The sequence below is a fragment of the Microcaecilia unicolor genome, chromosome 13, assembly GCF_901765095.1.
Source record: "Microcaecilia unicolor chromosome 13, aMicUni1.1, whole genome shotgun sequence".
In the NCBI taxonomy this organism is placed as follows: domain Eukaryota; kingdom Metazoa; phylum Chordata; class Amphibia; order Gymnophiona; family Siphonopidae; genus Microcaecilia; species Microcaecilia unicolor.
The window spans coordinates 94,575,425-94,602,108 of record NC_044043.1 but is presented as its reverse complement, the minus strand read 5'-3'; the positions used below and the strand labels follow the sequence as shown (position 1 = coordinate 94,602,108).

At 49.9% G+C, this 26,684-nt stretch overlaps 1 protein-coding gene across 3 annotated transcripts in view; it reads left to right on the top strand.

The window, feature by feature from the left end:
• Positions 1-26,684, top strand: part of EPHB2 (EPH receptor B2) — a 482,074-nt gene that overhangs the window by 433,088 nt on the left and 22,302 nt on the right. Inside the window, exons 7-11 of one of the 3 annotated variants that reach the window (XM_030222384.1) lie at positions 2,438-2,600; positions 10,905-11,013; positions 17,536-17,600; positions 23,126-23,248; positions 25,043-25,290. In XM_030222384.1, the coding sequence (XP_030078244.1) occupies positions 2,438-2,600; positions 10,905-11,013; positions 17,536-17,600; positions 23,126-23,248; positions 25,043-25,290 (708 nt within the window). Of the gene's footprint in view, positions 1-2,437; positions 2,601-10,904; positions 11,014-17,532; positions 17,601-23,125; positions 23,249-25,042; positions 25,291-26,684 lie in introns of all 3 variants that reach the window. The other 2 variants (XM_030222385.1, XM_030222383.1) reach the window with 2 other exon arrangements.

The window sequence follows — 26,684 nt, the reverse complement described above, 5'->3', positions numbered from 1 at the left end:
GGCACTTTTTGGGGCCTTATTCGTGAAAAAACAGGGTCCAGGAAAAGTGCCCTAAATTCTAGCTAAAAACGCATACTTTTGTCCCATTATCTGTGAAATGCGCCCATCTCTGTTCGGCAGATAACCACGCCCCAGTTCCGCCTTCGCCACACCTCTGACACGCCCCCATAAACTTTGTCCGCATCCGCGACGGAGTGCAGTTGAAAACGCCCAAAAATCGGCTTTCGATTATACCGCTTTATTCGTTTTTGTGAGATAAACGTCCATCTCCCGATTTAGGTCGGAACTTGGGCGTTTTTCTCGTTCGATTATAAGCTGGATAGTAACATAGTAGATGACGGCAGAAAAAGACCTGCACGGTCCATCCAGTCTGCCCAACAAGATAAACTCACATGTGCCATTTTTGTGTATACCTTACCTTGATTTGTACCTGTCTTTTTCAGGGCACAGACCATATAAGTCTGCCCAGCACTATCCCCGCCTCCCAACCACTAGCCCCGCCTCTCGCCACCAGCTCTGGCACAGACCGTATAAGTCTGGCCAGCACTATCCCCGCCTCCCACCACCGGCTCTGGCACAAACCGTACAAGTCTGGCCAGCACTATCCCCGCCTCCCAACCACCTGCCCCGCCACCCAATCTCGGCTAAGCTCCTGAGGATCCATTTCTTCTGATGATCATATCTATCATTCTGTGTCCACACCAAGATTGTAAAATCCTCTTTATTTTGTGAAATGAACACTAAGGGCTGCATCACAGACAGCGGGATAATGCTCTGATTTTAGAGCTATGTAAGGGGGAACAGAGCTGCCATTGCGGTGGCTGCATTGAGTGCTGAGCACCCCCAATATTAAGCAAGCTCCTTTAATGTCTCCAGCGAGGGGTCATTTGTCCCCAATCATAGTACATAGTAAATGATGGCAGATAAAGACCTGAACGGTCCATCCAGTCTGGCCAACAAGATAAACTCATTTTACATGGTATGTGATACTCTATATGTATACCTGAGTTTGATTTGTCTTTGCCTTTCTCAGGGCACAGACCGTAGAAGTCTGCCCAGCACTGTTCTTGTACTAAGTTGTGGAGCTAACATCGAAGCCCCTTAAAATTTGTACTCATTCTGAAAAGTCAGCACCTATGAGTGAGCAAGCAGAAATATTTCTGGGTGTCATTTTCTCTCCCTGTGTCTCAGTCACTGACTCTGTGTGACCCTGGGTGAGTTCCTTTCTCTCACTGTACCTCAGTCACTGACTCTGTGTGATTCTGGGGGAGTCACTTTCTCTCCCTGTGTCTCAGTCACTGACTCTCTGTGTGACCCTGGGGAGTCACTTCCTCTCCCTGTGTCCCAGTTTCCCAGTCTGAAAGCGGTTCTGTGTTCTGTAATCTTACACACACTGATCTCATTGTGCATTGTTGTTTTCAGACTGTAGTTTTCCATTTTATTATCAGGTTCATTTCACCCAAGTGAAAAGTGCCTACTGGGGAGGAGCCTTTCAACTGTCTGTCTGTACATTTATTTATTTATTTATTTATTACTTTTGTATCCCGCATTTCCCTGCCTATTGGTAGGTTCAATGTGTCTTGAAAGGCAGAAAGACACACAGACAGATGCATAGACATAAGCGGACACACACATGTGCAAAGACAGAGAAGTACACCTCATACAGGCCCTGTCACCCTAATGAGACACACTTCACCATCTCTTTTCACACCCAGTCCCCGAAGAGACGTGGAAACACAAGTTGCATTTGGGCTGTGTGTGTATGCATTTTTCAACTTGTTTTTTTAACTTGTTTTATGCAGATTAGAGCCACGTCAAATCAGGTGATCTGCTAACTAGTGTCGTTCCTGATTGTGTGAACAGTACAGACTTGTCCCAAGCTGGGGTTTGATGGAAAACAGACAAAACAGATACGTATATAAAAAAAATTAATATTTAATAAATATAGATCAGAGCATAGTTAGCAAGCTCGACACAGGCCGTGTTTCGACCAACTGGGCTGCATCAGGGGCTAATATATGTCTGTATGATCATATAATTTCCACTCAAAAATCTATTTGTTGAACTCACAATCGTGCAGTGGAAAATCGCACACCTTAACAGATGGCACTTTGAAAAGAAGAATCGTTCAAAAGCCTTGAGTCGACATATGCCGCAATATTGCGGCATATGTCGACTCGAGGCTTTTGAACGATCCTTCTTTTCAGTTGGGCGAAACGCGGCCTGTGTCGGGCTTGCTAACTATGTTCTGATCTATATTTATTAAATATTAATTTTTTTTTATATACGTATCTGCTTTGTCTGTTTTCCGTCTTGGAGTTTGCAGATCGATTAACCTGTTGTTTTCTTGGACCTAAGCTGGGGCTATGCAGGTTTTATTGTTTTTAGGAGGTTTGCTTAGGCTTGAAGTCTTTGTATTTTCTCTCTTTCCTGGTAGGACCTGAGTGAACACAATTCCACCATGATGAAAAGCCAGACCAATACCGCGACGGTGAGCAACCTGAAAGCAGGCACCATCTATGTGTTCCAGGTGCGGGCGCGGACGGTCGCTGGCTACGGACAGTATAGTGGCAAGATGTATTTACAAACCATGACTGAAGGTGAGAAATCCAATGTGCCTGCCGGTTTGGACATTTGGAATAACTAGAGGGCGAGAGAAACTGAGAGGAGGCCTGGTACTTTCTGTACACTGAGAATCAGTTCTGCCTTTAATGGCTCTCAGTGATTGCATATAACCCGTGTACAAACCACAGAGGTTCACAATTAGGCATGAGGGGAAAGACGTAATGAAAGAATTTCTGTTATTTATACACACACACATAAACACATACAACACGTATATGCTCATATATACACGTGTGCATACACATACATGCACAAATGCACATACACATACACCAGGGGCGTAGCCAGACTTCGGCAGGAGGGGGGTCCAGAGCCCGTGGTGAGGGGGCATATTTTAGCCCCCCCCCCCCCCCGCCATTTTTGACCCGCCACCACCACCAACAACTTTGACTTCCCCTCCCCCCGCCGCCAACCCTCTCAACCCCCCCTCCCGTTGCCAACCTTCCCCCGCCGTCACCTACCTTTGATGGCGGGGGACCCCAACCCCCGCCAGCCGAGGTCCTCTTCTTCCGGCGCAAGGCTTCGTTCTGTTTCTGTTGTACGTGCAGGACGTCAGACTCACAGAAGCAGAACGAAGCCTTGCGTCGGAAGAAGAGGACCTCGGCTGGTGGGGGTTGGGGTCCCCCGCCAGCAAAGGTAGCCAACGGCGGCAGCGGGGGAGGGTTGGCGGTGGGAGGGAGGGGTCGAGAGGGTCGTCAGCAGGGGGGTCCAGGGCCAAATCTACAGGGGCCCAGGCCCCCGTGGCCCCATGTAGCTACGCCACTGATATACACACACACAAATACACATACACATCATTGTTCTCTGTAAGCTGAGCAGGAGTCCTCCAGCTGCATTGCTGCCAGTAGGGGGTGGTGTTTCAATACTGTGTTTTCAATTGGCTAGGGCAGTGGTTCCCAAACCTGATCCTGGAGGCACCCCAGTCAGTCAGGTTCTTGCGATATCCACAATGAATATTCATAAGAGATATTTGCATGCAGTGGAGGCAGCGTATGCAAATATAAGTACATAAGTACATAAGTAGTGCCATACTGGGAAAGACCAAAGGTCCATCTAGCCCAGCATCCTGTCACCGACAGTGGCCAATCCAGGTCAAGGGCACCTGGCACGCTCCCCAAACGTAAAAACATTCCAGACAAGTTATACCTAAAAATGCGGAATTTTTCCAAGTCCATTTAATAGCGGTCTATGGACTTGTCCTTTAGGAATCTATCTAACCCCTTTTTAAACTCCGTCAAGCTAACCGCCCGTACCACGTTCTCCGGCAACGAATTCCAGAGTCTAATTACACGTTGGGTGAAGAAAAATTTTCTCCGATTCGTTTTAAATTTACCACACTGTAGCTTCAACTCATGCCCTCTAGTCCTAGTATTTTTGGATAGCGTGAACAGTCGCTTCACATCCACCCGATCCATTCCACTCATTATTTTATACACTTCTATCATATCTCCCCTCAGCCGTCTCTTCTCCAAGCTGAAAAGCCCTAGCCTTCTCAGCCTCTCTTCATAGGAAAGTCGTCCCATCCCCACTATCATTTTCGTCGCCCTTCGCCCTTCATTGTGGGTATCCTGAAAACCTGAGTAGCTGGGGTGCCTCCAGGACCAGGTTTGGGAATCACTGGGCTATGGACAGGCAGGTGCCATGGAGTCCTGCAGAGCTTGCCTGCCCTTCACTGTTGACAATGTGATAGTGAAACAGCGCCACCCACTGGCAGGGACTGTAGGTGGAGGACTTCCGCTCACCTAAGAGGGACCAGTGATACACATACGCACACAGATGCTTTACTGTCTGAAATAGAATCTAAACCACTGCTGCCCTTTTAATGTTTGTATTAAAAATGAAGGGGACCAACCGTTCACTTGTCTATTAGATTGTAAGCTCTTTGAGCAGGGACTGTCTCTCTTTGTTAAATTGTACAGCGCTGCGTAACCCTAGTAGCGCTCTAGAAATGTTAAGTAGTAGTAGTAATATTCAGCGGGATGTCTAAATAGGAACAGCTCTTACCCTGATAAATCCAACTGACCAGGTCCGTTCCTGGATTCTCAGTACTGATTATCTGATTGTACCACCTCAACCCTGTCCAGGTTACGGTCTGCAGCTAGAGCTGGGAGTTTATCCAGTCAGCAGCAACATTCAATCTGCTAACCAGTAACTGCCCTGACAAGGGTAGAACAGAAAAAATGCTGAGCTAACCTTAGGGTTTAGTGCAAGGTGAGTTACATTCAGGTCCACTACGTATTTCCCTGTCCCTGGAGAGCTCACAGGGTTAAGTAACATATAGTAACATAGTAAATGACGGCAGATAAAGACCTGTACAGTCTATCCAGTCTGCTCAACAAGATAAACTCATTTTACATGGTATGTGATACTTTATATGTATACCTGAGTTTGATTTGTCCTTGCCATCCTCAGGGCACAGACCGTAGAAGTCTGCCCAGCACTGTTCTTGTACTAAGTTCTGAAGCTAACATCGAAGCCCCTTAAAATTTACACTCCAGCCCATCCCTATCTATTCAGTCACAATCAGGGTGTAGACCATAGAAGTCTGCCCAGCTCCTGTTTTGTTTCTAATTACCGGCGTCACCACCCAATCTCCGCTAAGATTCTACGGAACCATTCCTTCTAAACAGGATTCCTTTGTGTTTATCCAACGCATGTTTGAATTCGATTACCGTTTTCATCTCCACCACCTCCCGCGGGAGGGCATTCCACGTATCCACCACCCTCTCCGTGAAAAAATACTTCCTGACATTAGCCCTGAGTCTGTCCCCCTTTCAACCTCAATTCATGTCCTCTAGATCTACCGCCTTCCCATCTCCGGAGAAGGTTCGTTTGCGGATTAATACCTTTCAAATATTTGAACGTCTGTATCATATCACCCCTGTTTCTCCTTTCTTCCAAGGTATACATGTTCAGGTCAGCAAGTCTCTCCTCATACGGTTTGCAACGCAAATCCCAAACCATTTTCGTAGCTTTTCTTTGCACCGCTTCCAGTCTTTTTACATTGTTAGCAAGATACGGCCTCCAAAACTGAACACAATACTCCAAGTGGAACCTCACCGACGACTTGTAGAGGGGCATCAACCCCTTCTTTCTTCTGCTGGTTATGCCCCTCTCTACGCAGCCTAGCATCCTTCTGGCCACGGCCGTCACCTTGTCGCATTGTTTCTTCACCTTCAGATCCTCAGACACCAACACCCCAAGGTTTCTCTCCTGAATCGAGCTTACTGATCTCTCCCCTCCTATCCGGTATCTCTCTTTTGGATTTCCGCACCCCAAGTGCATCACTCTACACTTCTTGGCATTAAATTTTAACTTAAGCATAACACCTATACTTAATTTAAGGTTTTGTACTCTGATTTGAGGCATTATTCCCCTGTGTTAACAGGTTGTTATTAAATTTTAACTGCCAGACCCTCGACCATTCTTCTAACGTTCTGAGATCCTTTCTCATCGTTTCTACTCCCTTCAGGGTATCCACTCTATTGGCTATTTTCGTGTCATCCGCAAAAAGGCAAACCTTCCCTTCCCACCCTTCAGCAATATCTCCCACAAATATATTAAACAGAATAGGCCCCAGCACCGACCCCTGAGTAACTCCACTGCTCACCTTCCTTTCCTCCGAGAGGATTCCATTTACCACCACCCTCTGCCACCTGTCGGTCAACCAGTTTCTTATCCAGTTCACCACTTTCGGTCCTAAGTTCATTGGCTCCCTATTCCTTTCCGCATTCAGTTCAAACTCCTCCTACTGACTTACAAATGCATTCACTCTGCAGCTCCTCGGTTACCTCTCCACTCTCATCTCTCCCTACATTCCTCCCCGGGAACTCTGCTCACTGGGCAAATCTCTCTTATCTGCACCCTTCTCTTCTACCGCTAACTCCAGACTCCGTTCCTTCTATCTTGCTGCACCGTATGCCTGGAATAAACTTCCTGAGCCGGTACATGGAGCCTCATCTCTGGCCATCTTCAAATCTAAGCTAAAAACCCACCTCTTCGATGCTGCCTTTAACTCCTAAACCTTCAACTGTCCCCTATCCATGATATGTCCTGTCTGTCCTAACCCTTATCCCTTACTTGTCCTGTCTGTCTGTCATAATTAGATTGTAAGCTCTATTGAGCAGGGACTGTCTCTCCATGTTCAAGTGTGAAGCGCTGCGTACGTCTGGTAGCGCTATAGAAATGATAAGTAGTAGTAGTAATTCACGAGTCTTCTGTGGGGGACCGTATCAAAGGCTTTGCTGAAGTCCAAGTAGATTACATCTATCACACATCCCTCATCCAGTTCTTCGGTCACCCAGTCAAAAAAGTCAGTAAGATTCGTTTGGAAGGATTTTCCTTTGGGTAAAGTGACTTGCTCAAGGTCACAGGGATCAGTAGTGAGATTAGTATTAGATACCTGTCTGGGTACCAGTCACCAGTAACCAGATAAGTTTGATTTATGGGAAAGAGGATGGGATTTGGTTGTGGTTATAATCAAAGCAATTTACACACACCAACCCGTATCTGTGGCCAACCTATATCTGGATATTCACCGCAGGTCGGTGTCTGGATACCGGCATTAAAAAACCCACTGGCCGCTGTGGGCTGAATATTACTTCCGAACTGTTTCTGAACTGAAGGGATCCTCAGAAGCTTAGCCGAGATTGGGTGGCAGAGCCGGTGGTTGGGAGGCGGGGCTAGTGCTGGGCAAGACTTCTACGGTCTGTGCCTTGAAAACGGCAGATAAAAATCAAGGTCAGGTATACACAAAAAGTAGCACATATGAGTTTAGCTTGTTGGGCAGACTGGATGGACTGTGCAGGTCTTTTTGTGCCATCATTTACTACTACTACTACTACTTATCATTTCTATAGAGCTACAAGGCATACGCAGCACTGTACACCATACACAAAAAAGGCAGTCCCTGCTCAAAGACTACTATGTTACTTAAAATGAGCAAAATTAACAGTTCAGAATCTGCAGAAAGAAACAGAACACGGGGGGTGGGGTGGGGGGGGGTCTGAATCACATTTAGCATGGATTTAAACCTAATGCTTAGGTAGACCAGTCATGATGGCCTTAACCAGGTGCAAAAATCCTTTGTCTTCTATGAAATAATTCCAGACTGAGCAGACTGGTGCAGAAATAATAAGATTTAGTACGAATGTTAATGTGCTAATGCTGATTATACATATTACATTATGCCTAAATTACTGTGGATTGGTTAGATTGGCAGCTTTTCTTGAGAGGCTGCATCTGAAGGGCTGATAAGCAGCTTTCTCTCACTGCTCCCGTAGGAAATCAATGAGGTCAACATTGCTGCATGTAAGGAGTAAAACTGCTAAAGAGCATGAATTTCAGAATCCATTTTGCAAAAGAAACCTTTTCCTGCTGATATGCGGCGATTTCTATAGATATTTAATCTGCAGACACACCAGAGAATTAGAAAGTTTTTACTCCTGGGTCACCACGTAGAAGCTATGTACAAATTGCTCTAGAATGGAGAGTTGCACGGGGACAGAAATTTTATCCTTCCCCGCCCTGTCCCCACCTGAATCTCCTCCATCCCTACCCGTCTCCTATGCTAAAATAATCCAATTTGTGGTAAAATAACTCAACTTAGCAGTAGCCCATGTTGATAACTTCCCCTCTCATTGCTTATGGGGAATTTCAATGCCATCAACCATATCCAGTAATTTTTTTAGTGATATTATAATTATAACTAGTGAAAAAGGCCCGTTTCTGACACAAATGAAATGGGCACTAGCAAAGTTTTTCTTGGCTCCCCTGCAGCCACTCATGTCCAGTGACCCTCCTCTCCCCCTGCGCCCACTGCAGCCACCCATGTCCAGTGACCCTCCTCTCCCCCTGCGCCCACTGCAGCCACCCATGTCCAGCGACCCTCCTCTCCCCCTGCGCCCACTGCAGCCACCCATGTCCAGCGAACCTCCTACCTCCCCTGCCCCCCCCCTGCAGCCACCCATGTCCAGCGAACCTCCTACCTCCCCTGCCTGCCTCCTGCCACCCATGTCCAGCGACCTTCCTCTCTCCCCTGCACCCCCTCCAGCGACCCCCCTGCAACCACCCATGTCTAGCGACCCTCCTCTCTCCCCTGCCCCCCCTCCAGCCACCCATGTCCAGCAAACCTCCTCCTTCCCCTGCTCCCCTCCTGCCACCCATGTCCAGCGACCTTCCTCTCTCCCCTGCACCCATCCAGCGACCCCCTGCCCCCCTGCAGCCACCCATGTCTAGCGACCTTTCTCTCTCCCCTGCCCCCCCTCCAGCGACCCCCCTGCCCCCCTGCAGCCACCCATGTCTAGCGACCCTCCTCTCTCCCCTGCCCCCCTCCAGCCACCCATGTCTAGCGACCCTCCTCTCTCCCCTGCCCCCCCTCCAGCCACCCATGTCCAGCAAACCTCCTCTCTCCCCTGCCCCCCCTCCAGCCACCCATGTCCAGCAAACCTCCTCCCTCCCCTGCCCCCCTCCTGCCACCCATGTCCAGCGACCTTCCTCTCTCCCCTGCACCCATCCAGCGACCCCCTGCCCCCCTGCAGCCACCCATGTCCAGCGACCCTCCTCTCTCCCCTGCCCCCCCTCCAGCCACCCATGTCCAGCAAACCTCCTCCCTCCCCTGCCCCCCTCCTGCCACCCATGTCCAGCGACCTTCCTCTCTTCCCTGCACCCGTCCAGCGACCCCCTGCAGCCACCCATGTCTAGCGACCCTCCTCTCTCCCCTGCCCCCCCTCCAGCCACCCATGTCCAGCAAACCTCCTCCTTCCCCTGCTCCCCTCCTGCCACCCATGTCCAGCGACCTTCCTCTCTCCCCTGCACCCATCCAGCGACCCCCCTGCCCCCCTGCAGCCACCCATGTCTAGCGACCTTCCTCTCTCCCCTGCCCCCCCTTCAGCGACCCCCCTGCCCCCCTGCAGCCACCCATGTCTAGCGACCCTCCTCTCTCCCCTGCCCCCCTCCAGCCACCCATGTCCAGCGACCCTCCTCTCTCCCCTGCCCCCCCTCCAGCCACCCATGTCCAGCAAACCTCCTCCCTCCCCTGCCCCCCTCCTGCCACCCATGTCCAGCGACCTTCCTCTCTCCCCTGCACCCATCCAGCGACCCCCTGCCCCCCTGCAGCCACTCATGTCCAGCGACCTTCCTCTCTCCCCTGCCCCCCCTCCAGCCACCCATGTCCAGCAAACCTCCTCCCTCCCCTGCCCCCCTCCTGCCACCCATGTCCAGAGACCTTCCTCTCTCCCTGCACCCGTCCAGCGACCCCCTGCAGCCACCCATGTCTAGCGACCCTCCTCTCTCCCCTGCCCCCCCTCCAGCCACCCATGTCCAGCGACCCTCCTCTCTCCCCTCCCCCCCCTCCAGCCACCCATGTCCAGCGACCCTCCTCTCTCTCCCCTCCCCCCCCTCCAGCCACCCATGTCCAGCAAACCTCCTCTCTCCCCTGCCCCCCCTCCAGCCACCCATGTCCAGCAAATCTCCTCTCTCCCCTGCACCCGTCCAGCTACCCCCTGCCCCCCTGCAGCCACCCATGTCTAGCGACCCTCCTCTCTCCCCTGCCCCCCCTCCAGCCACCCATGTCCAGCGACCCTCCTCTCTCCCCTCCCCCCCCTCCAGCCACCCATGTCCAGCGACCCTCCTCTCTCCCCTGCCCCCCCCTCCAGCCACCCATGTCCAGCGACCCTCCTCTGGACATGGATCAGCTGTGAGGCATGTTTTTTGTTCCCCCGGGTTCTGAAGTTGACATCATAATGGCTTCGGTGATGTCAGCCTGATCTACTGAGCCTAGCAGACCAAGTCGGAATGAGCCACGGTCCCAGGCAAGTCAGAACGTTGGAGGTGAGAATTATTATATAGGATATCACTATTATAATTGCCATGGCACAAGGAAAGGATACTTCTGCGGGAGCCCCGTAGGACCTGCGTCCATCCCCACAGGAGTTTCATGGACCTGGAGGGGATCCCCGTGGGATTCTTGCTAATGCCATTCCCATGCAGCTCTCTACTCCGGAAGAGAATCCCTGTCATACACCCATGTTCGGGGGAGGGGAAGGGGATATTCCAAAGATGGCTTATTGTGTTCTCTCATCAGTAATGCACGTTCTTCCATCATCTCTCCATTTGTATTCTCTCTCTCTCTCTCTCTCTCTATACATGTCCCCTCTACCCCTCCCCCTGCTTCAAGATTCGTATCTCTGGACTGTAACTCTTCCGACAGGTTCTCATTTCAGGGTAGCACTGGCAGGTTCCCTGTTCTCACCCTCAACTCTTCTTTCTCCTTCCTCTAGATGAATACCAGACCAACTTCCGGGAAAAGCTTCCGCTCATTATAGGGTCCTCTGCAGCCGGGCTCATCTTCCTCATTGCTGTAATCATCATCATCATCGTATGCAACAGGTATGTACGTCACCGTTCATCTGTCCTTCCTAGTAGGCGTGACGGACGCCGTAAAGATGTTGCTGGTTTTCAGCTGCGGCGGGGGCGGCAAATAACTTCATTTAAATGTTGATGCTAGCGTGTAAATTAATATGTAAATTCAGTATTGCTATATGTCTAAGGTGTGTTGACTGTACCTGTTGGCCGATGATCATTGTCACCTCCGTCCACTTAGTTTTGTCCCTAAAGAAGCACAAATACAGGTCACTTTTTCTCAGATACTTTTCAAAGGACACGTAGACTTTATAGGCATAGTTTTTTTTTTGGGGGGGGGGGCAACATCTTCCCCCCCCCCACACACACACACAAATGTAAATGCTCATGTTGACTTGGTCCCACTTTCCCCATTGCCAATGTGACTTGCTCATGCTCCCCCCCCCCCCCCCCCCCCCCCCCCCCCCCCCCGCAAAGCAAATAGACAAACTACAGCAATGGCACACTTTTCCTTTTAAAATCCTGTAGATCTACAGTTGGAAAATTGCAGGGCCACCGAGCGGGGAGGTTGGGGAGGGGGATGAAATTCCCCGGGGCCCAGCCTCTACGGGGGAGGGGGGCCTGATGCTGGAGTCTGTCTCTCTCCTGCTCCTGTCGGGACCTGGGTGATTGCATTTACACGATAACCCTGTCCCAGCACACAGGAGCAGGAGAGAGACAGACCCCAGCACTGCCCCCCCCCCCCTTGGAGGCCAGGGAGGGGCAGACGCACTGACGCAGGAAGGTAGGGAACGGAGGGGGGAGAGGCACCCTGAGTGAGAGGAGGCGGTGGCAGCAGCAGCAGCTGTATCCTGAGTGGGGGGGGGGGGGCTCTGTCTCTCGGCGGCCCTGGAAAATTGTGGCCGGATTTTTCCCCACTGCGATCAGTTATAATTCCCAAATAGGGCGCAGTGAAAGCGGCCACAGGGTCTTGCAGGTATTCTGGACCCCCGAGGGTTACAAACTCATTTTCAGAGCCACTCTCCCAGCACAATCCTCTTGGAAAATTTTACCAGCAGGCACAACCTTCAACCTAAGCGCTAGGTTTCTAAAATATGACCGAATGAACGACATTTACCTGTAGGCAATAACCGGCAGATATTCAGCCTGGGCAGAGCTAGTCCCGATGCCCAAAATTTAGCCAGTCGCAAACAGCGACCGATGCGCAAAGGGGATCGCATGGAAGTGAGCTGCAGTGATCCCCCTTTGTGCATCAGTTGCTCTTTGCGACTCCGAGCTGTCCGATGCAGAGCCAACCCGACCTCCCTCCTGCACCCCCAAGGAACAAATACAACAGGTTCAGACGTGCCGTAAAATTTTGCACATTAATGGTAGGTGCTCCGTGCACGGAACTGTCTGTGCATTACTCAGAATGGTCATTAGAATATTAATGAGCTCCTTGTAATGAATTTGCATATGGTTTTCGGTACCTGCTAACGGCACACCTTAGAGCCATGGAAAACCCCTTTGTGCATTACTGGCTAGATAACGTTTGTTTTAGACTGGATACAACCAGTCTAAAGCAAACATTACCAGCACGGTAAGCTTTGTACATCAGGTCCTTACAGGGGCGTAGCCAGATGGCCAGTTTTGGGTGGGCCTGAGCCTAAGGTGGGTGGCATGGATTCATTCCCCCCCCCCCCCCCCCCCCCCCCCCCAGGTTTGCTCCTCTCTCCACCCTTCCCTGCCCACAAACCTCAAATATTAAATACTTGAGCTGGTGGAGATCCCCAAACCCTGCCAGCTGAAGATTTCCTCCTCCTCCTCATGCAGCCAGCGCTCTTCCAAACGGCAGCCAGCAGCACTTGCTCAGGCCGTGCATGCTCGGTGCTTTTGCATGTGCGAAAACTGAGGATGTGCAGAAGGGTCAGTCTCAGCCTCAGTTCAAGGCAAGTGCTGCTAGCTGACATTTTGAAGAGTGGGGACTACCCAAGGACAGAAAATCTTCAGCTGGCAAGATTTGGGGATCCCCACCAGCCACAACAAGAGTGTCACAATTTTGGGTGGGCCTGAGTCCAAAGTGAGTGGGCCCCGGCCCACCTGTGGCTACGCCACTGGGACCTTAGTTTTGAGAAACGTGCATTCCTGACCATCTCTCTCCCTTTGGGGAATGTTTATTACCAGCACAGTCTGTACGATCTCTCTCCCTGTGTGACTCTCTCTGTCTGCCTTCCTCCTCCTGTGTGTCTCTCCATGCTGTACTGTCTCTCTGCTGCAGTTCAATTCAGTCCACAACATTGCATTGGCAAAAAGAGTGAACACAGGCTGCCAACGTTAGTATATTAAATACATCTAAAAAGTAAATATGAAAAGCAAACCACATGAACAGAATTTCCGATGCCAGGGTTCTGCTTGACATCTGATACTGCCGTTAGATTCCCTGCCTGGTTTGGTGGCTGATGCAGGAGAATAAGCCTGCCGCCACTCCAGTTTCCCTGAGGTTTCCTGCCTCATTTTTGTGGAACTTGCTGGTGGATTGTGTCTGGCAGTCTGTCTCTTGCTTGTCCTTGGGGGTTTGCCCGTTGCAGGCTTTCTTGTTCCTGACGCGGAGTGAGGAGTTTGCCATTGAGGATCCGGTGCACAGAGCTTACCATGCTAGCAACGTCTGATTCAGACTGGTTCTAGCTAGTTTAGCATTCACGTTATTCAGCGAGTAATGCGCAAAGGGGGTCTGCGTTGATCTTGCCGTTCGCGGTAGCAGCCAACAATAATCCTATGCACATGTGTTACAACGCGCTGATTAGTATTAACATGAGCATTCCGAGCCATGCGCAGAAAGCAGCGCCTACCTTTAACGTGCAGAATTTTCCAGGAGGTCTGGAGCTCTCGTAGCATGAAGGTGACTTATCAGCGGAGCAGTCTGCTGTCACATTTTAATAGTATTTGCACGTGTCTGTTAAATACGCCACGTGTGTGTGTCCCTCGTGTAACAGCACTGTGAAAAGTTGTCACGGAACAAAAAAAAAAAAAGGCTGAAGCGTGTTGTGATGACACGACCACGGCACCGGCAGCTGGAAAAAAAGCTACACACGGCTTTCATACATACGCATGTAAACACGATAAACCCCCCGGGGTTTGAAAGTTGTCATGGAACCCAACAAAAAAAAGTTGTCATAGCGCTAACAAAAAAGGCTGAAGTACATTGGGGCGGTGCGTTCTAGGTTTTTCTTTTGTTGGGCATGCGTCTAGCATTGACACTTAGCGATTGACTGTTCCGTGCATGCGCTAGGCGCTTTCCCTACCGAGCTGCTTGCTAAAATTACTACTACTACTAATCATTTCTATAGCGCTACTAGACGTACGCAGCGCTGTACACTTGAACATGAAGAGACAGTCCCTGCTGGACAGAGCTTACAATCTAATTAGGACAGACAAACAGGACAAACAAGAGATAAGGGAGTATTAAAGTGAGGATGATAAAATAGGGGTTCTGAACAAGTGAATAAGGGTTAGGAGTTAAAAGCAGCATCAAAAAGGTGGGCTTTTAGCTTAGATTTGAAGACAGCCAGAGATGGAGCTTGACGTACCGGCTCAGGAAGTCTATTCCAGGCATATGGTGCAGCAAGATAAAAGGAACGGAGTCTGGAGTTAGCAGTGGAGGAGAAGGGTACAGATAAGAGAGATTTACCCAGTGAACCGAGTTCCCGGGGAGGAATGTAGGGAGAGATGAGAGTGGAGAGGTACTGAGGAGCTGCAGAGTGAATGCACTTATAGGTCAATAAGAGGAGTTTGAACTGTATGCGGAAACGGATAGGAAGCCAGTGAAGTGACTTGAGGAGAGGGCTAATGTGAGCGTAACGACTCTGGCGGAATATAAGTTGGTCAGCAGAATTTTGAACAGATTGAAGAGGAGAGAGATGGCTAAGTGGGAGACCTGTGAGAAGCAAGTTGCAATAGTCTAAGCGAGAGGTGATAAGAGCGTGGATGAGGGTTCTGGTAGTGTGCTCAGAAAGGAAAGGGCGAATTTTGCTGATATTATAGAGAAAGAAACGACAGGTTTTAGCAGTCTGCTGAATATGTGCAGAGAAGGAGAGGGAGTAGCAGGTCTATATTTGACCGCTATAAGCCACTCAGCCAATGAATATCTGTTTAACCGGTTATATTTTTAGCGGCCAAAAAAACCGGGGAAATTCATTGCCAGTCACCGGATATCTTCCCAGCATTGAATTTCCCAGTTTTTTTGGCTTCACTCTTCAACCAAGCCTTTAATGGAAGAAGTAACTAACTTCTTAGTCTCCTCATACACACAAGAAGTGACTCGGGCTACACGTACTGCAGCAGGACATGTTTATCCACTCCTACCCTAGCTGAGATAATATTTAACCATCTCTCGGACCTCATGTGCGCCTTTTGATAAATTAGTCACCTTATTTTCTAACTCCTGTTACTCTCTTACCTATCTATATGTTCCATCTTTGCTTATACCCTTCGCTGTCTATTAAAATGTTCTATTAAGTATTGTGTTGGCATTGTGAGTAGTATACTGCAGTGGCGTTCCTAGGGGGGCTGACAGCCGGGGCGGATCACCGATGCACCCCGCCCCCTCGGGTGCAGCACGATCCCCCCCCCCCCCCCCCCCCCCGGGGTGCACGCTGCTGGGGGGGGGGGGGTGCCGCGCGCCTGTCCGCTTCGTTCGTTTCCATGCTCCCTCTGCCCCAGAACAGGAAGTAACCTGTTCCGGGGCAGAGGGAGCACAGAACGAACGTAGCAGACAGGCATGCGGCACCCCCCCCAGTGGCGTGCACCCAGGGCGGACCGCACCCACCCCCCACCCCCCCTTGGTATGCCACTGGTATACTGTGCCATACTTTGTATTGTTATTTGAATATTTTTACTGCTGAAATTGTCTATTGCTCATGTTTGATCTATTCTTACTGTACACTGCCTTGAGTGAATTCCTTCAAAAAGGTGGTAAATAAATAAATAAATAAATATCCGATTCCTCTGTCCCACATGACGCTGTTTCCCTTGCTTTGCTCCTCTTTCCAGCATGATATTGTTCCCCATGCGCTTCACCCTGTCTTGCACATGAGACTGTCCTCTGTGTTTCCTCTTTCTTGCCCGAGACCTCCCCGCAGTGGCGTAGGAAGGGGGGGCGGGGGGGCGGTCCGCCCCGGGTGCACGCCGCTGGGGGGTGTCGGCTCCGCGCTGGTGCACTGCCCTCTCTGCCCCGGAACAGGTTACTTCCTTTTCCGGGACAGAGAGAGCAGTGAATCAGCGCGGAGCCGACACTCCCCAGCAACGTGCAGTCGGGGCGGATCGGCCCTCCCGCCCGTATGCGCTCCGGGGGGGGGGGGTGCGCTCCAGCGGGAGGAGGGTGCGCCGTGCTGCACCCGGGGAGGGGGTGCGCAGCGGCGACCCGCCCCGGGTGTCAGCTCCCCTCGCTACGGCTCTGCCTCCCCGTTCACCCTATGCAAAAATTTAGCCGTTTTACAAATTTCCTCACCAAGAAAAATATCAAAAGCTCATGTCAAGATGTGACCTGCGTCCAGCTTCTTTTTCTTGTTCAATCTTAGGGAGAATCTCCCTAACTTGGAGAAGGAAATCTCTGCTGTATTCCCTCCCCCCCCCCCCCCCCAACAGATGCTGTCAAAAATTACTGATACCCTTGCTGGCCAATGACTGGAAGGAGGGGGGGTCTCCTTCGAGACTGTCCCTCAGTGTTGCTTTTTAGCCACCAGGGGTCAGTGCAGTGTTAGTAGCTGTCATCCCATCCTCTCTGGGCTTAAGTCTGTCACTACCACAAAATGTTTGAGCCTCCCCAGCCACGAGCTTCAAACCTCTGTTCTGTGGCAAGATTTCTTTTCAACATTCTCAGTCTCCATCGCTCTGCCTTTATCTCTTTCTTCCCCCTCCTGTGCGTCTCTTTGTCACCCCTCTGTCTTCTTGTCTGTCTGTCTGTCTTCCTTGGCCTGACAGTTTGTTCATGTGTTGTCTCAGTCGTACTCAGAGAGAAGAGTCTGCAAAGGGATTGAGCTGGGCAAAGATCTTCCCCCCCCCCCCCCCCCTCTCAGGGACCGAAAGTTTCATGAGGTGTTCACATGTTTGACTGGATTAAAAGAAGGTGTCACGGAGTTGGGGGGGGGAGGGGTGCGGAAGCCACTGGTGTAGGTTTGAGATCTACAGCCAATATTTCAACTCCATTCAGCTTTCCCACAGAAAGAGCAGACACAGACTGGGAAAATGCTTCCTTATGCCCCAACCGTGTCAGCACTTTTTACAAGTAAATTACCCGAGCAATTGCCCATTAAAAATTGGCTCCAAGGTTCAGGCATGCAAAAACGCCTGCAAACCTTACAACCATGTAAAGCTATTCAAAGAAGTAAACAGATAATGTATTTTCTCATTTTCCTTTGTCCCTCTGTACCACCTGTTTCTATCTCTTTCTGTCTTTCTATGCACCCCCCCCCCATCTGCCTTTCACACTGTTGGGGGGGGGGGGGAGGGTGTGAAAAGAGAGCCTGGTGCAGGACCTCTCCTCTGTTCATTGCTCTCTTCTCGTTTCAGAAGGCGGGGCTTCGAAAGAGCAGACTCGGAGTACACAGACAAGCTGCAGCACTATACCAGTGGCCACAGTACGTACAGGCTGCCGTCCCCAGGGTTGGGGGTTCGTCCACTCGGTTCGTTGCTTGGTTCTTTCTCTCTTTCACAGTTCCCATTCAGCACCAGACCAGCACTGGCCACAGGGAGATACCCTCGGAGTGGAGAGACCTGGCTCCCCTGGATCTCTCTGGGCACCTCCCTAGGCCTCACCCGGCTTCTCCCAGTGTTGTAAAGGGTATGTCACAAAAACAATGAACGCCAGTCCTGACAGACAACTCTCCATGGTTAAAATCTGTCTTCCGGGCACAGTTCAGGAACTTGTCTAATGAACCGATTTCTTTTGTTGTTTTCACATGGACAGTGATTTGGGTTTCTGAGCAATAAATTCAGTGTTCGGTCCATGACATAATGATCAGAAATGATAAATAAGAGGACAGTTATTAATTGGATTTTAAAGAACTTGCATTTTTCAGACCCCTACGTTGTTAGGGGGTTTTGTACCTAGAGCAAAACCAAAACACACTGGTTGGAAACAGAGAAGAACAAGACTCTGATTAAAATGAAATGTGCACACGTCAGGAGTGCACACTGGTGGAACTGACTGGGATAATTCCTCTTACAGTTGTTCAGGACATTGTGTAAGAGGAAGAAATTAAATGTATTTGATCAGAATTAGCTGACGCATTTTCATGTTTTAACCAGTCACAAATGTCCTGAAATTAAGTGTTTTTCTTTTTTTTAAAGAGTGACACAAGAATTTCAAATATGCAGCGCTTTTTTTGTTAAAAATAGAAGTAATTTTGGGCTGCAGAGAAATTAGGGGACTGGACCTAGATAAAGCAGGAACTTTATAACACTGGAGAGCCGGCCTCATTGCATGCTGTATCCATCCCCAGGGCCGGCGTTAGGGGACTGGGCTCCTACGCTGCAGGGGGCCCACAAGCCTACCTGAAGCTGAAGGAGATAAAGTCTTCTGGTGGCCTTTCGAGCCCCTGCAGCTTTAACACCGGCCCTGTCCATCCTGCACTATCGAGAGATCCCTCAGTGCGGTAAATCTGGGGGTAATAGCACGCCCCGTGCCATCTCTTTCCACGGCCACACAGTGGCAGCAAAAGCCATCAGGGAATCCCCTTTTACCTCAGACAGGCTACTCCTCCCAAAACAGTGCCTCAGGCCCCAGCCAGCCTTGTCCTTGCCCAGGAGCTCACATAGCAAAGACAGTGAGTAATTTTGTTAGATTATAATTTAGCAACAACGTTTCAGTAGTAGCTGAAGGGTGAGTATTTCCTCGTCTCCAGAGGGCTTATAATCAGGATCCCCAGCCTCCCGCTATCCTAAGGCCTTTGAATCTGGCCCTTCCCGTGGTATTCCTCCTTCCCTATAAACTCGCTGCAGGAGACTAAGGGCTGGAGCGTTGATAGCTTGGGCGTAGCCAGACTTCGGCGGGAGGGGGGTCCAGAGCCCGAGGTGAGGGGGCACATTTTAGCGCTCCCCCCCCCCGCCACTTTTGACCCCGCTGTTGCCAACACTCCCCCGCCACCGCCAGGTACCTTTGCTGTCGGGGCCCCCCATCCCCGCCAGCCAAAGTCCCTTTCAGCGCCGGTCTCCGAGTCCGGCACGTTCACTGATCTGGATTCTGTTTCTGTGAGTCCTGACGTCCTGCACGGAACGTGCAGGGCGTCAGGACTCACAGAAACAGAATCCAGATCAGCAATGCGCCGGAGACTGGCGCTGAAGAGGATTTCAGCTGGTTGGGGGTTGGGGACCCCCGCCATCAAAGGTACCTGACGATGGCGGCGGCGGGGGAGGGTTGGCTGTAGCGGGAGGGGGGGTCGAATGTGGCGGGAGGGGTGAAAGCAGGGGGCCAGGGCTAAATCTGCAGGGGCCCATGCCCCCCGTGGCCCCACCTAGCTACGCCCCTGGTTGATAGAGGCAGCAGTAGCAGCTGTCCTGGATCCCTTCCAGCGTGGGGCGAATCCAGCATCAGCCCCGCACCTCAGGCCCACGTATTCCCACGTCCCTTCTCTCAGATCCTTCCGCTGAGATTCTCTCCTCCGTCCCATGACCCCTTTTCCTTTCCTTATTCGCTATCCCCCTCCTCCTGTCCCAGTACTGATCAGGAGGATCCCAACCAGGTGCACAAGAAATGCCAGAAAATAACTATTGATATGGTTTTAAAAAGCAACTTAAAAGAAAAATCTGCCACAGGAAACTGTTTTTATAATCTAAGTTTTTATCTGAGGCGACAGAGCATGAAGAAACGATGTAACTCACACCTTTTTCAGTAGTAACTCAAGGTGAGTTACATTCAGGTACACACCAGGGGCGTAGCCAGACCTCGGCGGGAGGGGGGCCAGAGCCCGAGGTGGGGGGGCACTGTTTAGCCGCCTCCCCACTGCTGACCCCCCCCCCCCCCCCCCCCGCCGCCACTTTGGACCCAACCGCAACCCCCCCCCGCCCTGCCGTCACATCAGATACCTTGTTTGCTGGCAGGGGTCCCCAATCCCTGCCAGCCAAAGAGTCTTCTTCAGCGTCGGTCGACTCCAGCGCCTTCGTTGTGGGATCATCTGTTTCTGACGCCTTACGTCCTGCACAGGGCTACATGCACGGTGCAGGACATAAGGCGTCAGAAACAGATGATCCCACAACGAAGGCGCCGGAGTCGACCGGCGCTGAAGAAGGCTCTTCGGCTGGTGGGGTTTGAGGACCCCCGCCAGCAAACAAGGTACCTGATTCGACGGGGGGGGGGGGGGGGCGTGCGGGGGTCAGATGTAGAGGGGGCCAGGGCATAATCTGTGGGGGCCCATGCCCCTGTGGCCCCACCTAGCTACGCCCCTGGTACACACTGGATATTTCCCTGTCCCTAGAGGGCTTACAATGTAAGGGGGTATTTTACTAAGGTGCGCTAGCGTTTTTAGTTCACGCTAGAAATCAGCTGGCGCTAAATGCCGAGACGCCCATGATCCCAAGGAGCATTAATAGGATTTGAACCAGGCTTCCCTGCCAGCCAGACTGCTGCTCCATACAGTCGGCTGCTCCTCCACTTATCAAGAGTTCACATCGCACCAATAGAAGGCACTAATTTAACAAAGTCAATCACATTGCACTGAAAACACTGAAAAGGTGCCAGTTTGCCAAAAAGCATACACACTGCACTGATAATACTGTGAAAACACTGATTTTCTAAAGGCATAGACACTGCACTGATAACACAGCGAAGGTGATGATTTACCAAAGCCATGCAGACTGCACGGATAATGCTGTGAGGGCACTGACTTACTAAAGGCATGCACACAGCACGGATAATACTGTGAAAACACTGATTTACTAAAGGCATACACACTGCACTGATAACACAGCGAAGGTGATGATTTACCAAAGCTATGCAGACTGCACGGATAATGCTGTGAGGGCACTGACTTACTAAAGGCATGCACACAGCATGGATAGCAATAAGGTGCTAACTTACCACTGCACTGATAATACTGTGAAGGCACTCGTTTACTAAAGGTATGCACTCAACACTGATAATACTGAGAAGACACTATTTACAAATAGCGTATACACAATATACTGATAACACCAGGAGAACACCTTTTTTACCAAAGATGTGCACACTGCACTGATAACACAGTGAAGGTGATGATTTACCAAAGGCATGCAGACTGCACGGATAACACTGAAAAAGCACTGACTTACCAAAGTATGCATTTGTCTGGAAACACTGAGAAGACGCTGATTCGCTAATTTTGCTCACACCGTCTCCCATTAGTACGGCATAACAGTCCTTTGCTGGCTTACTGAATATAAGAAACAGGTGTTACCTATTTTAGGAGCTACTTGCTGAATTTACAGGTGTCTGGAGATGGTTTTTGGAGTGATTCTTCCTTGTACTGTCCCAGGCCATTTGCATAAATGAGTGCTTGAAGTGATTCTCTGGGACACCAGCCCCCAGCGCACACTCGCTCCAGGTAGATTTGCTTCTTGCACCTACAGCTGAGGAAGTCTAGGGTATAAGATGTTGATTCCCTTTATGACATCATCAATCATTTACAAATCAGATGATCTGGTACTGTTAGACCTGAACATACGATTTCTGGCCAGTTAAATCGCTGTGATTATCGACCCGTTCGTGTTTTTTAATTTGGATTTAGCTCACGCCTTTTCAGTAGAAGTCAAGTTGAGTTGCATTCAGTTGGAGGAGGTACTTCCCTGTCCCTGGAGTAGACTAATAGTTAAAGCAGCAGGCTGAAAACCAGAGAAGTTGATTTTTTTTACTCGTTCCAAAAGTACAAAGACTAGGGGGCACTCAAGGAAGTTACATGGAAATACTTTTAAAACAAATAGGAGGAAATATTTTTTCGCTCAACCAATAATTAAGCTCTGGAACTCTTTGCCAGAGGAGGTGGTAACACCGGTTAGCGTATCTGGGTTTAAAAAAAGGTTTGGACAAATTCCTGGAGGAAAAGTCCATAGTCTGCTATTGAGACAAGCAGGGGAAGCAACTGCTTACCCTGGGATTTGTAGTATGGAATGTTGCTACTCTGAGATTCTGCATGGAATCTTGTCACTCTTTAGGATTCCAGAATCTTGCTATTCTTTGGGGTTCTAATGGAATGTTGCTACAATTTTTGAGTTTCTGCATGGAATCTTGCTATTCTTTGGGGTTCTACCTGGAATGTTGCTACTCTTTGAGATTCTGCATGGAATCTTGTCACTCTTTAGGATTCCAGAATCTTGTCACTCTTTAGGATTCCAGAATCTTGCTCTTCTTTGGGGTTCTACATGGAATGTTGCTACTCTTTGAGATTCTGCATGGAATCTTGTCACTTTTAGGATTCCAGAATCTTGCTATTTTAGGGGGTTCTAATGGAATCTTGCTATTCTTTGAGATTCTTCATGGAATCTTGCTATTCGTTATGATTCCGGAATCTTGTTACTCTTTGGGGTTCTGGAATGTTGCCTTGATTTGGGTTTCTGCCGGGTACTTGTGACCTGGCTTGGCCACTATTTGGAAAACAGGATACTGGGCTAGATGGACCATTGATCTGACCCAGTATGGCTACTTTTATGTTCTTATGGTTCAAATCCCACTGAGGCCCCTTATGATCTTGGGCAAGTCACTTAACCCTTCATTGCCTCAGGTACAAACAGACTATGAGGGCCCGATATGCAGCCCGTGGAAGGTACGCTGGCTATATCACGCGATATAGCCGGTTAGCTGCTCTGCGCAGACTGTGGATATTCAGATATTCGCTGATAACCAGTTAAGTGCTATTTAACTGACCAGGAGCCGTTCCCAACAGGTTAAATAGTGCTGAATGTCATCTGGTGAGTTCTCTGGGGGCAGGGAAATACCCCTGGGTGCCTGAATATACCTCATCTTGAGCTACTACTGAAAAAGACCTGCACTAAATCCAAAACATATAACTTCCTTTCTCACATACACTCATTCTGCATTCATTCATTAATCTCCCCGTCTTTTTTTCTCTGTCTCTCTCACGCTTTCCCCTTCTGTCTTTCTTAACCGAGACTTTTCCTCTCTTCTCCTGAACAGTTACCCCGGGGATGAAAATTTACATTGATCCCTTCACCTATGAGGACCCCAATGAGGCCGTTCGGGAATTTGCGAAAGAAATCGATATCTCCTGTGTGAAAATTGAGCAAGTGATTGGAGCAGGTAAGTGCCGATGAAGTTACCCGCTCCTTGGAGCAGGGGAGCCAAGCCCAGAGTCAGATCTTCAGATTCAGAGCAGTTCTAGCCGCAGGTCCAGTTTGGTTACACATGTGAATGCCAGCAATGAAAAGTACGGCAAGAGAGCTGCTTTGTGGTGGGTAAGCTGAGTTATATCAAGGTACAGTTTTCCTGTGGCCAGTTCTTCTCTCTGGCTGGCCAAGGCTGGGGTTTACTACAGAGGAAAAATCCTCAGGTCCTAGTGGAGGGAAAAGGGAAGGGGAGAGTCCTGGGCATTGCTCAACGATGACACCTATTGGCTGGAATTAGAGTTTGCATGTACTGGAGGGAGTCGTAGTCGGTGGCTCCCAGCTAATGACTGTCAGGCCAGGGCTGGGTAGGTGGTGGAGAGGGCAGGAAAAGAAATCCAGGTATTGCCAATGAAGAATCCTGGCACCATAACCCAACAGAAGTTGGTTCTGATTGATTTAGAAGCCTGGAGAAGCAGAAAGAATCCGAGAGGCCATTAAATATTGAATATGGTGAACTGTACAGTATGGGGGCAACTTTCAAACCATGTGGGTTGGCACTTTCTACCTGTGGGGGTAATTCTGTAAAAAAGGTGCTAAATTTACTTCCTCCTAGGGCGGGATCAATATTCTTAAGGTGGCTCAGGTGAGTTAGAGAGGGACTTTTCTTAAGGGTGAGGGGCCGTGTTCTGTAAACCTCATCACACACCTGTTTCCAGAATTTACCCTCTTAAGTGTCATAGGGAAAGTCTGTGTATCCATTCACTTTCAAACAGGAGCGTAGCTACTATGGGGCCACGGGGGCCTGGGCCCCCGTAGATTTGGCCCTGGACCCCCCTGCCGACGACCCTCTCAACCCCCCCTCCCGCCGCCGTCTGCTACCTTTGCTGGTGGGGGACCCCAACCCCCGCCAGCCGAAGTCTTCTTCCTTCGTTTTGTTTCTGAGTCTGACGTCCTGCACATACAACGTGCAGGACGTCAGACTCACAGAAACAGAATGAAGCCTTGCGCCGGAAGAAGAGGACCTCGGCTAGCGGGGGTAGGCGACGGTAGGCGACGGCGGCAGCAGGGGAGGGTTGGCAGCGGGAGGGGGGGTCGAGAGGGTCGTCAGCAGGGGGTGGGTCAAAGTTGGTGGTTGTGGTGGCGGCGGCGGAGGGGGGGTCGGCAATGGCGGTGGGGGGGCTAAAATGTGCCCCCTCACCTCGGGCTGTGGACCTCCCTCCCGCCGGTCTGGCTACGCCCCTGCTTTGCAAGATGTATTTATTGAGGTTTGATATTCAGCCAGTGGCTATTGGTGCTTTGCTGACCATGTGATGCTCTGAAATTTAATGGGCCACGTCCAGACACCAGCATTGAATTTCTGGCTTTCCAGAGCTGGCTAACACATGACCAGTTAGGTTCCATATTCAGCACTTAACTGGTTATGGGGCTCTGATTTTTATGTGGTTACCTTGGCCAGTTAAGTGCTGACTCCATCATCTGGATTGCCCCCAAAATAGTTGGTTTTAAGATCATTTTCAGCATTACTAACTGATTAAGTGCTTCTAAAAATGACCAGTGAGCCCCAAAGAAATGATTTAACCGGTCATAAGCCGTTTGTGCCCAGTGTAATCTCTTTGAATATTGACCCGTTCATGGTTTTTAATTTGGATTTAGTTCACACCTTTTCGGTAGAGGTCAAGGTGAGTTGCATTCAGTCGCAGTAGGCATTTTCCCGTCCCTGTTAAATCTAGGTTCAGGGTATAGTGTGGGTTGTCTCTCTCACCCCTAGGAGAGTTCGGAGAGGTCTGCAGTGGACACCTGAAGCTGCCTGGGAAACGAGAAATGTTTGTTGCTATTAAGACACTGAAGTCGGGTTACACAGAGAAGCAGAGGCGGGACTTCCTGAGCGAGGCCAGCATCATGGGACAGTTTGATCACCCCAACGTCATCCACCTGGAAGGAGTGGTCACCAAGAGCACCCCCGTCATGATCATTACAGAATTTATGGAGAATGGATCACTGGACTCTTTCCTGCGGGTAAGATACATTGAAGGGTTGAGCACAGCAACAGGGTCATGAGAGATGGAGGAAAGCATCATGGGGCAGAGAAAGGGGAATGGATTTGAGGGCAAGAAGGGGAGGGAGGCAGAATGGTTATGTGTCTATGAGGTGCTGTGGCTTGGAAGGATGCAAAGCTTATTGTTAGGGTCTTTAAGGCAGCGGAATAAGAGGGGAACCTTGGTGCCAGCTCCCTACAGATCAGGGGTTTTGAACCCGGTCCTTGGGATACACCTAACCAGTCAGGTTTTCAGGATATCCAATTTTATTTTAAATTTCTTGTTTTATTCTATAAGTGTTGTCCTTTGAGTAGATCCTTCATATGAATTTTGGAGTTACATAAGAGTAGCCATACTGGGTCAGATCAGTGGTCCACCTAGCCCAGTATCGTGTTTTCCAAACTGTGGCCAAGCCAGGTCACAAGTACCTGGCAGAAACCCAAATCGTGGCAACACTCCATGCAGAACCCCAAAGAATAGCAAGATTCCGGAATCCTAAAGAGTGACAAGATTCCATGCAGAAACTCAAATAGTAGCAACATTCCATGCAAAACCTCAAAGAATAGCAAGATTCCATGCAGAATCTCAAAGAGTAGCAACATTCCATGTAGAACCCCAAAGAATAGCAAGATTCCGGAATCCTAAAGAGTGACAAGATTCCATGCAGAATCTCAGAGTAGCAACATATTACAAATCCCAGGGCAAGCAGTTGCTTCCCATGTCTGTCTCAAGAGCAGACTATGGACTTTTCCTTCAGGAATTTGTTCAAACCTTTTTTAAACCCAGATACGCTAACCGCTGTTACCACCTCCTCCGTAAAAGTTCTTTTCTTTTACTTTGGAGATTGTTCACCGCTTTCACCTGCCTGTCAGTTCATGTTGGTATAGAACTGACAAGCAGTGAACAATCTCCAAAGTAAAACTGGGCCTAAATTCAGGCAGGCTGTGACTTTCACTTACAGGAAAACCCCTCCCCTCCCTATCTGGTGGCCTCTCAACCATGTTATCCCCTTTCCAATGCAAGGAGCAGCTTACTTGTGGGTCCTCTGGCGCCCTGGCAGCATCCATATTTGGAACACCATCATAGGGCCACTCTCACGTGGAAGGGGATCTGATTGGTTCATACAATGTGTGTGTGTGTGATGGCCTTGGTAACATCACAAAGAACACAGCGAAAATGACACAAGAATATAGTCTTGAGATGATGTAAAAAAATCCAAATTGATTGTGTGGCTCAAAAGACTCGACAAGGCCGTGTTTCGCCAACTGGCCTGCCTCAGGAGTCTTTGTAGTGAAAACTCCTTGGCGGAGGCGGCTTTGTGAAGCTGTGCGGTCTGAGCATTGAGAAGGCAACCTGGTGTTGCCGGCCCTTCAA